The sequence below is a fragment of the Rosa rugosa genome, chromosome 5 (genome assembly GCF_958449725.1).
Source record: "Rosa rugosa chromosome 5, drRosRugo1.1, whole genome shotgun sequence".
Lineage (NCBI taxonomy): Eukaryota > Viridiplantae > Streptophyta > Magnoliopsida > Rosales > Rosaceae > Rosa > Rosa rugosa.
Window position 1 is genome coordinate 35081979 of NC_084824.1, and position 15189 is coordinate 35097167.

Sequence of the window (15189 nt, forward strand, 5' to 3'; positions counted from 1 at the left end):
AAAAAATCCATAATTGATCAACTTCCAAAATCAAAGAACACAACCAACCAAAGAAGAAAATAAAAACACAGACATTGTTCAAAGAAAAAAAAACCTAGAATAGATGAACATCCAAAATCAATGAAAACAACCAACCAAAGAAGAAGAAAGCAAACACAGACGTTGTTAAACGAAAAAAAGAAAAAACCCAGTCTTGAAATTTATCAATTCTTAGCAAATCCAAGCTACCCAGACACCAATTGTTACAACCCATAAACAATGAAAATCAATGAACATCCAAAATCAATGAAAACAACCAACCAAAGAAGAAGAAAGCAAACACAGACATTGTTAAACGAAAAAAAGAAAAAACCCATTCTTGAAAGTAATCAATTCTTAGCAAATCCAAGCTACCTAGACACCAATTCTTACAACCCATAAACAATTGTTAATAGAAAATCAATCCATAGTCTTTAATTTAACAAATCACATTAGATATAGGAGAAGAAGAAGCTAGACGGGGTCGAAGGGAAAAGGGAATCAGAATCAAAGCAAAAGGAGCATGAGAAAGAAACGAAATTGAACCTGGAAGTTGAAGGAGGATGAAGCGCGATCGATAGTGGAGACACGAGGTTGAAGCGCGAACGAGAGGGAGAGACGAGGCTGAAGCGCGTGAAATAGATCGAGAGACCCACGAGCGTTGTTGAAGCCCTTGCTTCCACAATCCAATGAGTTTTGGGGGGTTTATGTAAGAAGGTCGGGAGCCTGACGCGGGGACTCTCTTATCTCATTTAATTGAGTCCTCGTGTGTGCCAAACGTGGGATACAACTAATTTCTTATATAAGCTACTCCAAGCCAGTCCAGTCCCATGAAACAAACACGGCCCTAATGTGTTTTGGTAGTTATGACTATATTATTGGGGGGCAATAATCTGTTTATTGGGGGGCAATATCTTTGTTTTGTTATTTTTTGCAGGAGTATGGTTGATCCTTTGGTTGTTAGGTGCATTTATTCTTGTGACGGGGTCACCCGGGAGGCCTAGGGTGAAGTTGTTCAAGTCAATTGGGAGAGTGTGAAAAAAAAGCCAATTCATTGCGGCTGTTGTGGCAAAATGGGCGCTCATAACCTGATTATTTGGGGACTTAAATTCACCAAGTATTGAATTTGAATACCTGTACTTTTGTAAACTAATTTAAAACCCAACTGAGTAACTTCTGACCATCTATAAAAAAAATTATTGGGGGACAATAAACTTTTTATGACCCTCCAATAAACCTAATTATTTTGTTTAATGAATCTAGCAGCAATTTGTTGGAATGACCTGTAATAACTTGAAGGCAACAGAAGCATATTGCATCATCAAAATCATTTCATTTCATCGTAATTGAAAAATAAGTTCCATATGAGAATTTACAATCCCTACTTTCGGAATCCCTAAGTTAAATTCCTACTTTCAAAATAAAGATCCTACTTTACAGTACATTAGAAGTTAGATATCATGTTCAGGATTTCGGTTTTCACTTTCTCCAAGCTCCATCAAGAGTCATGATTCTCTCTAGAATTTTCTTCCTCATGATGTCCCCAGCTTCCTTGCTTGGCTAGGACCCCTTTTATTATGCTCTCCATGAAATGTAGCATAAAAGGTCTGCAATCAGCATTGTAAAGCAGTAAATGAATTAATGTCAACTTTATTGGGGGCAATAAACAAACATTATTGGGGGGCAATAATCTGTCTATTGCCCCCCAATAGACCACACAAAAAACTTCAGTTTCAATCAATAATGGATTAGTGTACTTTAATAAACACAAAACAACAGATTACTTTTCAAAGCCCTAATTTCAGCAATAAATGAACCACAGTTAAGACATTATTGGGGGCCAATAATCTGTCTATTGCCCCCCAATAGACCACCAAGAAAACTCCAGTTCAATCAATAGCGGATTAGTGTACTTTAATAAACACAATGTTGGGGTGGATTTGTACAGAGGCTGCTAGAATTGCTTGATTGGGTTCATCTCCTCTGTTTACCCCTTCTGAGTTCAGGAACTGGGTCCAAAGCTTCATGAAGCTTTGTAGCGTCTTTCCTTATTCCCTGCAGTAAGGTTGGCCTGCTGCGGTGACATGCCTCTGGTGATGGTGAGGTAGAAACTTACATAGCTTTGATAGATGAACTAGAAATATATAAAACGGCTTGCAAGAAGGCATGTAGCGTGGGAGCTGGAAGCACATGGGTTGCAGAAGATGAGAGTTTTGCTGCGGTGTGAGGTTTGCTGCGTATCATCTATTGCAGTGATGAAGGAATAGATTTTTGGGGATAGCTTATGGGTTTAAAGGTCGTGTTAGGCTTTGAATTGGTTTTGGGTTGGAGGCCGAGAATGCTTGATTTGTTGCTTGAGGTTTGCTCGTGGGTTATGTTGCTTGGAGTTTGCATGATCTAGTGCTTGGAGATTGTCTCCCCTTTTGCAGCAACTAGAAGCCTTAATTTATAGGCTGAAGGAGGTGAGGCAAAGATACAGGTTCATGGGAGAAAGCTATTGGACTTTGAAAGGGAACTATAATGGTAAAGTCAAATCCGGAGAACAAGGCAATATCCAAATGACTGAGGGGTGGTGTGGTTGTACTAGTTTTGCTTGAATTATGGGATTTGAGTAGCAGATTTATAAGAAAGAGTTGTTATGTGACTGTATCTCATTGGGAGAGTTGTACCCTACTTTTGGAAGATCAGATGGCAAGCTAAAACTAAGGACAAATAAAAGAGGAAATGTGATTGAGACTTTGTATTTGTCATAGAAGAAGATGAGTTACTGCGGGGTAGAAGTAAGTATTATTGTTTGTGTGGCTAAAAAGCTATTAGTTTTATAGTTAGGATTGTGTTTAAGCTTATGGGTTTGGATTCTCTCATCTTTGTATGCCCATGTAAGGATTTAGATTGTCGAGCCTGAATTTTGGTCCCAAGTCCAAAATCTCCAACAACCGAAATCGATAATGGGCCTCATGTATTTCCGTAACCTTCCACACCACACCCAATCTTACAAGCCCCAAGAGCATGATTATGGCTTGGGTCCACGTGCGTGGCATGACACTTAATAAGGTAGAATCGAGAGTGAATTACAAGACCAAGAGTTCTTTCTAGCATAATGGGCTTTAAGTTATTAAAGCCCATAATTTGTAGTTTTGCGCATTTATATTTGTATTTGAGCCTCGAACAATTATTGGGCATGAATATTGATTTTTTGGGTATCAACACACAAAACAACAGATTGTTTTTTAAAGCCCTCATTTCAGCAATAAATGAACCACAGTTAAGACATTATTGGGGGGCAATAATCTGTCTATTGGCCCCCCAATAGACCACCAAGAAAACTCTAGTTTCAATCATAGCAAATTAGTGTACTTTAATAAACTCAAAACAACATAAGACTTATCAAAACTCTAATTTCAGTGATTAATTAACCACAATTAAGATATTATTGGGGGGCAATAATCTATCTATTGCCCCCCAATAGACCACCAAAAAAACACTCCATTTTCAATCAATAACAGATTAGTGTGCTTTAATAAACAGCGCAGTGATTATTGCCCCACAATAGACATATTATTGGGGGGCAATAATCTTTTTTTTCTTTTTGGGTTTCGATTCCAGTAGCTTTCAATGAGTCTCTGTTTTCACTCAATTAACAGTTTATAATCAAAAAACAACATTCACAACAGTATTTCACACATATGAACCAGAAACCCCAGATTTCATAGATTTTCGCACATGCAAAGTCTATTTTCACAAATTTCACAGATATGAACCAAATTTAAGCTATCAACAAGTTTAAATCGAAGATTTATGTAAAAGATTTCGCTGAAAATTGGAAAATCTGAAAAAACAAATCGGAAATTCGACTTTGACCTCTTTCGATGTTTCCGAAGTCGGAGAAAATACAACCGCTGCTGGAGCTTGAATCTTAATCGTCGGTGTTCGCTGAGTATCGTGGTCGTTTACCCAGAGTTATATATATATATATATATATATATATATATATATATATAGAGAGAGAGAGAGAGAGAGAGAGAGAGAGAGAGAGAGAGAGAGAGAGCTGAAAATATGAATCAAGTCGTGTTGTTAGTGTGTAGGGATAGTGGCACGGTTTGTAATTTTATTTTTTTCGGAGCCCAGAAGCGTCCTTACACTGTTGGTTTGGGTAAGTAGGCACAAATAACTCTAGGTGGGGTGTTTGGGTTCCTGTTGAACATTATTTGGGTAAATGGTCACGGCCCCTAAAAATTTTATAACACTACGGATCAGAGATGTGAGCTTTTAGATCAGTTAGTATTTGCAGTGTGTCCCACGTATTGAGCTGATCTAACAGCTCACATCTCCATATTTTGAATCCCGCAGCATTTTAAAACACATTGTATCAACTTCCTCTGTGTTTGGTTGGTAGATAAAATATCTACCAAAAAGAACTAGAAGATATTTAGGTGGCGGGATATATTAGAAAACACTCCACAAATACAACATGAAGCAACAAATCACTTCACACTAGGTAAAAATGTGCCATTATTCCATGTGAAATCACTCCCTAAAATCTACCAAAGCCAATACCCATCAGCTGACCCGAAGAAAAAAAAAAAATCACACACACACACACACTTGATCTTGTTATTCCACCCCAATCTCCTCACAATTCAGGAAAACTGCCACCAACAAAGCAATATAGGTGTTAAATCTCTCTACCCCTAGGCATTAAACTTTGTAAACAACAGTCTAAAACACCGCATTGGAGTAAACCCAAGTGGCAAAAATCTCCTAAAGCAGCTTTTCCACAACAATAGTAAAGAACTGTAAAGATCAAGGGCAAGAAATGAAACACTCCCAGCTTCATATGAAGTACCAATGAGAAGATCACAATCGTTGACACACCCAAGCGCCACTAACCACAATAAGAATTTCAGCTTTTGGAGGGGCTTTGTATTCCCGATCTGAGACTATCATAAGGTTGAAATAATTTCCTTTATCAGTTCTAGCTGGCTTGAGTTAACAGTCTATATCCAAGGTTATCTCCATCCTTAGAACCAGCATTGATGAAGAGTGATATCAAGTGAGTAATAGTCTACACAAGAAACTATTCTACTCACTAACTCAAAGAAAGAAAGAAAAAAACGAACGAATTAAAGAAGAAGAAAAAGAAGAGAAAATCCATTGTCCAGATATCACAATTTTATATTTCCCAAAAAGATCTGATGTCACATAATAGTTAAGATACAAAATCTTCAGGTAGTGACAGGAGATTATAACAAGCATTTTCAGATTGCTGATGTAGGCTTCACCTTCCCTTGCAGAAACTGAAGTACATGTTCCCGCTTCCAGTTGTCGATTCTGTTATAGAGAAAATTGTATTTAATAAGTTTGTATAGATAGACTTTTACCATAAAGGTTATTAATGGATATCAAAGTGCTGCCAGGAATCTATAAATCACAACACAGTTTCTCCGGACCACCATTGGACTACAAATGCACATGGGCAAGTTTAGGCAACATCAATATTGGATATGATGATATGAGGGTGACTAAAACAGCAAAAGCATGCTACTAAATTGCGACCGGCCAACTTATTGAATTGACAAGAATAAAAATAGAGGGGGTTGATATGTCCACTACTATGTGATTGATAAATAAATGCTCACCTTACTGTTTCCTTATGTTCGCCTGCATCATCTAGCATGATCAACTTCGGAGGAGAGTTGAAAACGTATTGAACTTTAACTGATGGAAACCGATCCTTCTCTTCTTCAATGAAGCCAACAATTTCTGGATAAAATACCAGTTTCCTCATGCAGACCTCAAGTATCGCACCAGAATAAGTAATCTGCAGTTACAGAGTCACATTAAGCATTTCCTTTTGTGTTTAGAGGCTAGTATATTGAAGTTTCAGTAACAGAGTAATTCCAATTTCCAAATGGACTCCTCTCATTTTCTTCTCTGATTATTGGATTATTGGAAATTATTAAGATTCGCCAAAAAGGTGCTGTTAGCCGAGAGTGCTGAAACCATTGAAATAATACCTAATAACTTATATGGCACTGTACAAAGTATTTTAAATCAGGGAAAGAAATACCATTGATGCAATATTTTCAAAAGGAGTCGCAAATGAATCCATGGATTCACCATTTATTGATGTTCTAAACCACTAAGCCTATGTTATAGATGAACTTTGCATGTGTAGAAGTTCTTTAGCAACCAAGATAGGATAAATTCTACATATTGCAACAGTGATGTGAAGTTTGACCATCCCTTATCCTTGTACTCGTTATTTTCCTGAGATAGAGTACCATAGATGTGAGACTTCCAATCTTACTCTTTATTTGTTGCACCAGTGATATGAAAGTTTACTATTAAAGGTTATTAAAATGGTTATAGAAGAATGGTTCACTTATGAAATTTGTACGTCATTCCACATATCATGATTAACCTAACTTTCTGTTTAAATAATGACATCCCTAAGAGAACACTAAATTTAAAGTTAGACCTAGCGTAAAATAAAAGACTAATGGCAGGACCTTGATCAAGAACATAAGTGGAAGGGCCACTAGGGTTTGTTTTGGGGAAAGAAGCTTCCAAGGCCCGGACTTGGCATTCTGTAGAGGATGATTGGTCTTGCTGGGATCCTGCTTGATTGGTTCGGGAAAATTTTAAATAAATAAAGGCTCATAATATTAGGATTTACTATTAGGTTTTCTTACTAAAGCAGAACAGAAGGTTCTTTATCAAGGAAATTATTACGACTATTTTATCCTAGTTTTTCTAGAACTGTCTTAGCTTAACTTAGAATTCGAAGCTTTTGCTCTCCAGGTTTGTGTGATGCAACCTAACCCTAAGTGTGAAATACAAAAGTATTGAGTCTGCATCCCTGTGGATGAGGTGAAGCAGATCGAGAAAGCGTTAGGCATCCTGTCGTAAGGCCTCTAGTTGTGATTCCTAGAACTTACTAGTGTGATGCAAGTAGCTTGTCCCTTTAATTTTTTACTTCCCTATCATGTTTTCATAAAATCCATTTTGTTCCTAAACAACCAGACTTTTCGATAAAAACCCTAGCATGTACAGAGGAAACCATGTTTACCCTTCTCATCATCAGACCTTCTTTAGATAATAAAGAAAAATGTGTGTTGGCGTGTTGATAATGAACTTACTGAGGTACAAAAAGGTCTGGTTAGTAGCTAGGGTTTACTATTACGGATATGGGAATATGGAGCACTATTCCATATGAGTACAGCACACTTGAATTTGTCATATTGAGTTCCTATTAGAATGTCCTTGGTAATGAATAGATGGAACATCATAAAATCAAAACTAAAATTCGAAAAAAATAAAAAGGAGAAGCTGCTTCAAGTTTATACATAATGACCAAGTCTTCTATGTATTTTGTGTAATCCAATTATTCGTAGGGCAACTTACCCATATGGCCAAGTATTAACCATACACACCTTGCAAGATTAAAGTTATTTAGGAGAACAAATCTCAAATCAGAGCTTTCTAATTGAAATATCTAAACAACAGCATATGAGTAGACTAAAACATGATTTCAACTTTCAGGAATGATCTGTATAACTTCATTTATACCTTTGTCATGGAATCATTGGAATCCTCAGTGCAACACTTCTTACAGTCTGATACCAATTCTGCTATGGAAACTAGGACGTCAGTCTATTTTTTAATCATACCAGAAGTCACAAAAACAGAAGGATAGTTAACAATCAAAATCTCAAGCTTTCATAACAAATATGTTAGTGAAACAGATGTCATGTAATATTGAGCCTTCATAAAATTTATGCTAGTGATACAGATGTCATGTAATGTCAAGCCTTCAAGTCTGGTTTCTTGTTAACATTGCACCGTTTTTCTCACACATTTTCTGATCTTTGTTTCCGCATTGTTTTAAATGATGTTTTCTTGCTTGTAAACTAAGTAGAATTACTGTTCTATATACATGACTTAGTGTTGGGGTACTGAAATATAGTTAAATTTCCTGATACTTATAAGCCAACACTTGTCAACGCCAATATTGCCGACTTCAAGAAATGAACACCTCCGTAGATCTCGAATTCCCAGCAAAATCAGTTATGTGTTTATACGAAAAAAATCTAAAACCATTTTATTTTTCCAAAAACACTCGGACTTTTTTTTTTCTTTTTTTGATAGATAAAACACATGGAACCTTAGCATGTCAAAATGGGGAAACCCACATTAAGGAAATCAGATTCACACTGCAATGCATTTTCAAAAAGAAGAACATTTCGATTTCCAGTCCATCATTTACCAATCAATTCTGATCTTAAACACCCAAAATTCCAATCTATATAAACTAGAACAGATATTAAACTATGATCATCATCAAATTAGATGAAGCGAAGTATTCACATATACCACAAGGATCAGCCCAACAATTTAGAAATCAAAGCTGAGAGAGAGAGAGAGAGAGAAGAGAATGAACCTTGGTCTTTGACATAGTCAGCCAAACTGTTGCAATCAGAGCACAAAGCAAGCCCAGTGAAACCAAGATTCTCACATTCTCTAGTGCTCAGCTGCTCTACCGATGATGATGCACCTACCAAACACACCACCACTACCATAGTCGTTGCGATCCACGCTCCCCCCATCTCTCTCTCTCTCTCTCTCTCTAGGTCGTCGTGAGAGACTGAGCCAAGCCAAATGAAGCAAGACGTAGTCTAGCACCCCTAGGGAACGAAACGCAGTCGTTTCACTCAAAGTAAATAAAAAATTGATGTATCCCACAAAAAAAAAAAAAAAAAACAAACCCAAAGTCTGGTGCTCTCTCTTCTCGGGTTCGCTCTCTCCTTTCTCCTTGTCCAACCTGATGAGTGAAGAAGAGTGAAGCCTGTGAAGCTTTGTTTGTTTGTTTGTTTTTTTTTTTTTTTCCTTCCTTCTCCTTTTTTTTTTTTTTTTTTTTATAGGAGGAAAAGCAAAGCCTTCTCCCGTGTTCTGTTTGGTTGCCCCTATAATCGTGGCTAGTTCACATCCTCTAAAAACCCTCATGAAATTCATGGCTGCATTCGCCCTTTGATAAAAACCCCAAACCCTGAAGGGCCTCCTCCTCCTCGTGTCAATGGAGCTGAGAAGGGTTTCAATCTCGAAACCTTGCTCTTTCTTAATCAAACGCCCATTAAGCTGCGTCCCACGTCCTCAGCCTCCGGCGCCGCCGCCGCCTCCGAATAACCAGAGATTACTTGACCGGGTATCCTCTCTTCTCTCAAACTCATCTTTCAAGTACCCTCAATGTAGATCTCTCATATCCCTCTTGTCCCCTCATGAATTCGATGCCCTCTTCTATTCCGTCGCCACTTCCCCCTCCTCCAATGTCAACCCCAAAACCGCTCTCCGTTTCTTTCACTTGGCTTCTAAAGCTTTTAACTTCCATTTTACCCTCGCCTCTTATTGCCTTTTGGTTCGTGTACTAATTCTTTCCAATCTTAACTCGCCTGCGAGATTGCTTTTGATCCGCTTGATTGATGGCAATGTGCAAGCTTTGTATGCTCTCCCGCCCGCTGATAGGCACATTGAGATAGCCATGGCTATGTCCCACTTCAAAACCGCCTCCGAAAGATCTGCTGTGCATCAGGCGTTGGATATGTTGATTCATCTTTACTGTACTCAGTTCAAGGATTTGGGTTTTTGTTCTGCCGTTCATGTTTTTGAGTTTTTCTCTAATAAGGCTATGTTTCCGTCCCTCAAGACTTGCCATTTTTTGTTGAATTCTTTAGTCAAGGCGGACCAACTTGATAAGAGCTACCGTGTGTTTGAAGTTCTGTCTCGTGGTGTTTCTCCGGATGTTTACTTGTTTACTACTGCAATTCAAGCATTTTGTAAGGGAGGGAAGGTTGATGAGGCATTAGGTTTGTTCTCTAAAATGGAGGCACTTGGCACTGCTCCAAATGTTGTTACTTACAACAATGTTATTCACGGGTTATGTAAGAGCAGAAGATTAGAGGAGGCTTTCCAATTCAAGGACAAGATGGTACAAAACAATGTGAATCCCAGTCTGACAACATATGGTGTGCTCCTTAATGGTTTGATTAAGTTGGACAAGTTTGACGACGCAAATCATGTTTTGAAGGAAATGTATAGTAAGGGATTTGTCCCCAATGAGGTTATTATTAACATATTGATTGACGGCTATTGTAAAACGGGAAGTACTAGTGAGGCACTGAAGTTAAGGGATGAAATGTTATCCAATGGGGTAACTCCAAATTCTGTTACCATTAACTCCCTACTGCAGGGATTTTGTAAAAGCAACCACTTTGAGCATGCTGAGCAGGTCTTAGATAAGGTGCTATCCAGTGGTTCATCTGTAGACCAAGTCGTTTGTTTCTCAGTCATTCACTCGTTATGCAAGAACTCTAGGTTTGATTCTGCACTGAAATTCACAATTGAAATGCTATTAAGAAACTTCAGGCCCAGCGATAACTTGCTTACAACATTGGTTGTTGGGCTCTGTAAAGATGGAAAGCATTCTGAGGCATCTCAGCTTTGGTTTAGGCTATGGGAGAAAGGGTTTGCAGCCAACACAGTGACCTCAAATGCTCTAATTTATGGAGTTTGTGAATCTGGTAGCATGCAAGAGGTTGCTAGGCTACTCAAGGAAATGGTAAAGAGAGGCTTGGTATTGGATAGGATCTCATGCAACACACTCATCTTGGGTTGGTGCAAGGAGGGAAAAGTGGACGAAGCTTTTAAGATTAGGGACTGGATGGGTAAGAAAGGAATTTTGCCAGACACATATACTTACAATTTGCTAATGCATGGTCTATGTAATATGGGAAAAGTGGATGATGCTGTTAAACTTTGGGAGGAGTGCAGAAAACATGGTCTTGCCGATGTCTATACATATGGGGTGATGATAGATGGGTACTGTAGAGCTGACAGAATTAAAGACGGTGAAGACCTATTTATTGAGTTGGTGACTAAGAAACTTCAGCTGAATTTCATTGTTTATAATACGCTTATAAGAGCATACTGTACAAATGCGAACATGATTGGAGCCCTTGGTCTCTGCTGCGACATGAAGAAGAAGGGTATTGAACCAACTTGTACCACATATTCTTCTCTTATACATGGGATGTGCAATATTGGTAATGTCGAAGATGCAGAATACCTTCTTGATCAAATGAGGAAGGAGGGTTTGTTGCCCGATGTTGTTTGCTACACTGCACTAATTCATGGTTATTGTAAGCTAGGCCAGATGGATAAAGTAGGGAGTGTTCTTGGAGAGATGTCTTCATATAACGTACAACCTAATAAGATTACATACACTGTCATGATTGATGGGCATTGTAAACTAGGTAATATGGAAGAAGCAACTAAACTTCTATGCGAGATGGAAAAAAAGGGAATTGTCCCGGATGCTGTCACTTACAATGCCTTAACAAATGGATTTTGCAAGGAAAGGATGGTGGAAGAAGCTTTTGAAGTTTGTGATCAAATGTTCAGTAAAGGTCTAGCTTTAGATGAAATTACCTATACGACATTGGTTAGTGGGCTGCATCAAACAGCTACATGTGCAGACGAGGAATGATATGGAAACCTTTAAAAGGTGAGTTGTTCACTTTTAGATGACAAATTTATTGCATATTTTAACAGTTTTATCATGTATAATCGGTTCACTCATGTTATGAAGGCTTTTTAATTTTTATATGCTAATGTACAGGGTCCTATACTTACTCTTTTCTAAGGACTGCTTGTTGTTGACGATTGAATACATCTGCTTACCATCTCCAAAATGATACTTGAGCTTGAGAGGTTGGTAAATCTGTACATGACCCATTTCTTTCCTTTGTATATATATGAAGCTTGTTCGTATAATTTGACATGACATCCATATGTGTTTTTCTGCATCTTTTTACTAAATTTGAAGGTATGCCTAGTGTTATTTACAGCTTCCCCTGCTCCTGGTGCAAATGGAGCTTTAGCAGTTTAATAAGTCATGTCAACTTATATAACTTGGATATCATTACATGTAGTACGATTGGAATTCTCTATGCATGTGGCTCTTATTAGTTCCTGCTTGATTATACTACAGGCTTTAAGTCTTTCGGATATGACAAATTCTATAGTAAAAAGTAAACAGAAAAAATACAATATGACGAATTATGTGTTGCATAACGCAGGCAAGGAATTTTTGATATAATAACCTTGGCAGGGAACTGTGGCCTTAGAACTCATTCTCCAATAATGCCAGTCTTTGATTGCTCATATGGTGAGTTTAGAGAACATCAGCTGTGCAATTATTTCAAGTTTTGAGTGGATTTCCTTTTCCCTTCGTGCTTTTTTTTTTCTTTTCTGTTTTTCCAAGTCTTTACTTAGTCCCTCTGTATTTCATTCTTGTTCTTCTCAGAAACATTTCCTTGATAGCTTACTCAGCAATCCCTATGTAAGTTGGTGGTTTAAAGCTACTGTTGATAATTTCACGCCATGGCATATTAAGGCATCAATACCTAAGCTAGATCTTATGGGCATTCTGTTATTGGGTGTGCATGCATGTGTATAAAAGACACATATATCTCATAGTACTTTTTTTTTTTTTGGTCTGAATGCTATGAGGTATTTATACTATGTTAAAACTTGGTTTTATATCTAGATGACTTGATATTTTCCTGGTTTTGTGCATGCAATGAATATTTGGGGAGCAATTCTGTCTTCAAACAGTCACTTGTTTAGCATTTTTAACTCGAAAGTTTCACATTGTGGCAACAGAGCTGTTTTCCTCTATTTATGAACTCACTCTCCAGTATCTATGTCTTACATGCATGGAAAAACTGAAATTTTCTCATTGGAGTACTTTATATAGTAATAGCAATTGTTAGAAGTTATTTTACTTTTTATATATGAGATGCTTAATATGGTACGGATAAATAACAGCAAGAACACAGAAAAGAGATCAGCCTTCTAGTAGCTACTGAATTATTTCAAAGTGATAATCTGAAGGCAAAATCTTAATGCCATTCCACAAATTCACTGTAATTCAGTTTTTAGTTTCTCAAGTTATTCAAATAGAAACTCGGGTTTTCATTTCATCTGCTCTCGAAGTTGCATTAGAGTCCCTCGCTGGAGATATCTCCTTGTGCACTACTGAAACTTTTTTTGTTCTGTTTATAGGAGAGGAAATAGCAGCTTGCTGAACGATGATAGCTCTGCAGCAGCTTCTTTTTCCATGTGAAAGGTACATAGTATGAATGAATCCCATCTTTAAAGCCTGAAATTTTTAACTTAATTTAAAAGTGTAGCATTACGCATTAGTTGTTACGTATACTTGTAGTTTGTTGTCTTTAGTTCTGCATCATATAATTTCAGGCATGAGTCCTTTTCCACAAAGTGTAAAATGACATCTGATGCAGAGTGCTCATCCTGAATTCATTGTCTCTTAGTTTCCATTACTATTAGTTGTTCATATGTCCTCTTTGTCTGAGGTATTTCATGTGGATGTAAACTGTGAAGTCTTCATAATTTTACTGCAGGCAAATACAGCTTCTGTCCTTGAGGCAATGGATTACAAACGCTTCTTCCATGAACACGCTAAGGTTAGTCTCCTCCGTTGTATTTAACAGTTAACACCTCCTCGTTTATAAGAACTGGAAACTGGTATTAGACAAGTTTATACAATACGTGCCGGATATTGTAGTTGATAATGTCACCTTCAAAGGTGACAAAATCGCCACACTAGCAACTCTTGGTGAAATTTGTATGGGTTGTGGGGGTCTAGTTTGTGAGACAGTTGTGCGGGATGTTGCTATTTAGCTTTCTGAGGAAAAAAGTGCAAAGATAAAAATAAAATTTGGGAAGATATCCACTGCTGGATTAGAGTAAGCAGCTGTGGGTGCTCACACATAAGTATCCAAGTGTCAACCTATATAATTCATCCTTGTACTCTTTTATCATCCAAAGATAATGTTTATATTGTTGAAGGATGTATAATTACTTCAGATTCTAGAAGTTACGATCTTTTATTTCATTTTAATCTTAGTTTCTCATGCTGGGTTGCTGGCCACACCAGAGTCCAAAATATACAGGATTATGTTATCTATACTAGGAATTGCAACAGTTAGATGACTAGAATTCGAAAAATTTCCCAAATTATGTGAATAGCTAAAAAAGTACTAAGCTACCTATGGTTGATCATATTGTGTTGTGGATGTCAGACTTTCATAGCAAAGTCTGAAATGCCACCTATATTTTTCAAGTTTGTTTTAGAACTATTGAATGGCATCGAGTGAAACCAATTGTATTAATGAAGAAATTGCAAAATCTAGGGGATAGTTTTAAAGACTCATATAATGTTCACAAAATCATTTAATTGCTATAGTTCGTTTTACTTTATAGATATTATAATGTGGTCGAATTGTGATTTTCTCTTCATCAGGAATTGGGGTAATAGAGCTAGAGAAGCAGAGGTCTTTCCCTTGTTCCCGGCTCCTGCACTTTTGGGGTTGCTCAAATTAATGGTGCAGACATCTCGACTTGGAGTACTTGCCCCCAAGTTTGGAAATGGAATCTCGCAATTCTATCTGTAAAAATATGAAAACAGGGCTTCAAAGATGCTAAAATCGAGGCGTTTCGAGAAAACAAGTAATGTTTCCAACCAAGATTGGTGGGAATTGTTAGGGGTTCAAGCCCTTACCTACGTCGTGTTTCTCTTCTCCTAAAGATTGTTGGGTCCAGCAGTAGGCCCTAGTTTTAGCCTGAGTTTGCGAAGCGGATTCAGTGAAGTAGAAGAGATGTTAGGCAAATTTTACTTCTAACCGATGATTATAGTATGATGCTCTTCGTTGTTGAATGGCCCAACCATTCTACGTTTATAACTGGTGGGGGATGGGCTTGAATTGGAGTACTCAAAGATCTCTACTATGCTTTTACAAAATGTAAATTTTATAAACTAATAATGTGTAATGATTCTTAGCGTTTATAGCATAATTTTCTCAAAAGCATTGATGGCCTTTAAGGCCTTTTGCGGATTATTCTATAACTCATCTCCCCTCTCAAACTTTCTTTTTATTTTGATAATATAAGTAAAAAAAAAAAAAACAAAACAATCCAGATACAATCTCCAGCTAATCTGCCTTACATATTGAAGTTAAAAGCCGGCAGAGCAAATTAGGGAAACCCTCTTTGCCCAACTTCAGTGTCTCAGTGTGGCCATGATTTGCCAAA

At 37.5% G+C, this 15189-nt stretch overlaps 2 protein-coding genes across 5 annotated transcripts; one reads left to right on the plus strand and one right to left on the minus strand.

Moving 5' to 3' along the window:
* Nucleotides 1–5147: 5147 nt before the first annotated feature.
* On the minus strand, nucleotides 5148–8679 carry LOC133707864 (uncharacterized). The gene is made up of 4 exons (XM_062133332.1): nucleotides 8462–8679; nucleotides 7591–7649; nucleotides 5658–5839; nucleotides 5148–5349 (listed from the first exon to the last, which is right to left on the minus strand). The coding sequence occupies exons 1-4, from the start codon at nucleotides 8625–8627 to the stop codon at nucleotides 5277–5279; spliced, it is 480 nt and encodes a 159-aa protein (XP_061989316.1). The 5' UTR covers nucleotides 8628–8679; the 3' UTR covers nucleotides 5148–5276.
* Nucleotides 8680–8911: 232 nt separating this feature from the next.
* LOC133709293 (pentatricopeptide repeat-containing protein At4g19440, chloroplastic-like) lies at nucleotides 8912–14964 on the plus strand. 4 transcript variants are annotated; one of them, XM_062134977.1, is made up of 6 exons: nucleotides 8912–11578; nucleotides 11693–11784; nucleotides 12153–12241; nucleotides 13141–13204; nucleotides 13500–13562; nucleotides 14402–14964. In XM_062134977.1, exon 1 carries the CDS (start codon nucleotides 9095–9097, stop codon nucleotides 11558–11560), a length of 2466 nt encoding a protein of 821 aa, XP_061990961.1. In that variant the 5' UTR covers nucleotides 8912–9094; the 3' UTR covers nucleotides 11561–11578; nucleotides 11693–11784; nucleotides 12153–12241; nucleotides 13141–13204; nucleotides 13500–13562; nucleotides 14402–14964. The 4 variants fall into 4 exon arrangements, with proteins under 4 accessions (XP_061990961.1, XP_061990962.1, XP_061990963.1 ...); XM_062134978.1 differs by having other exon boundaries at nucleotides 12185–12241; XM_062134979.1 differs by lacking the exon at nucleotides 12153–12241.
* Nucleotides 14965–15189: the final 225 nt, after the last annotated feature.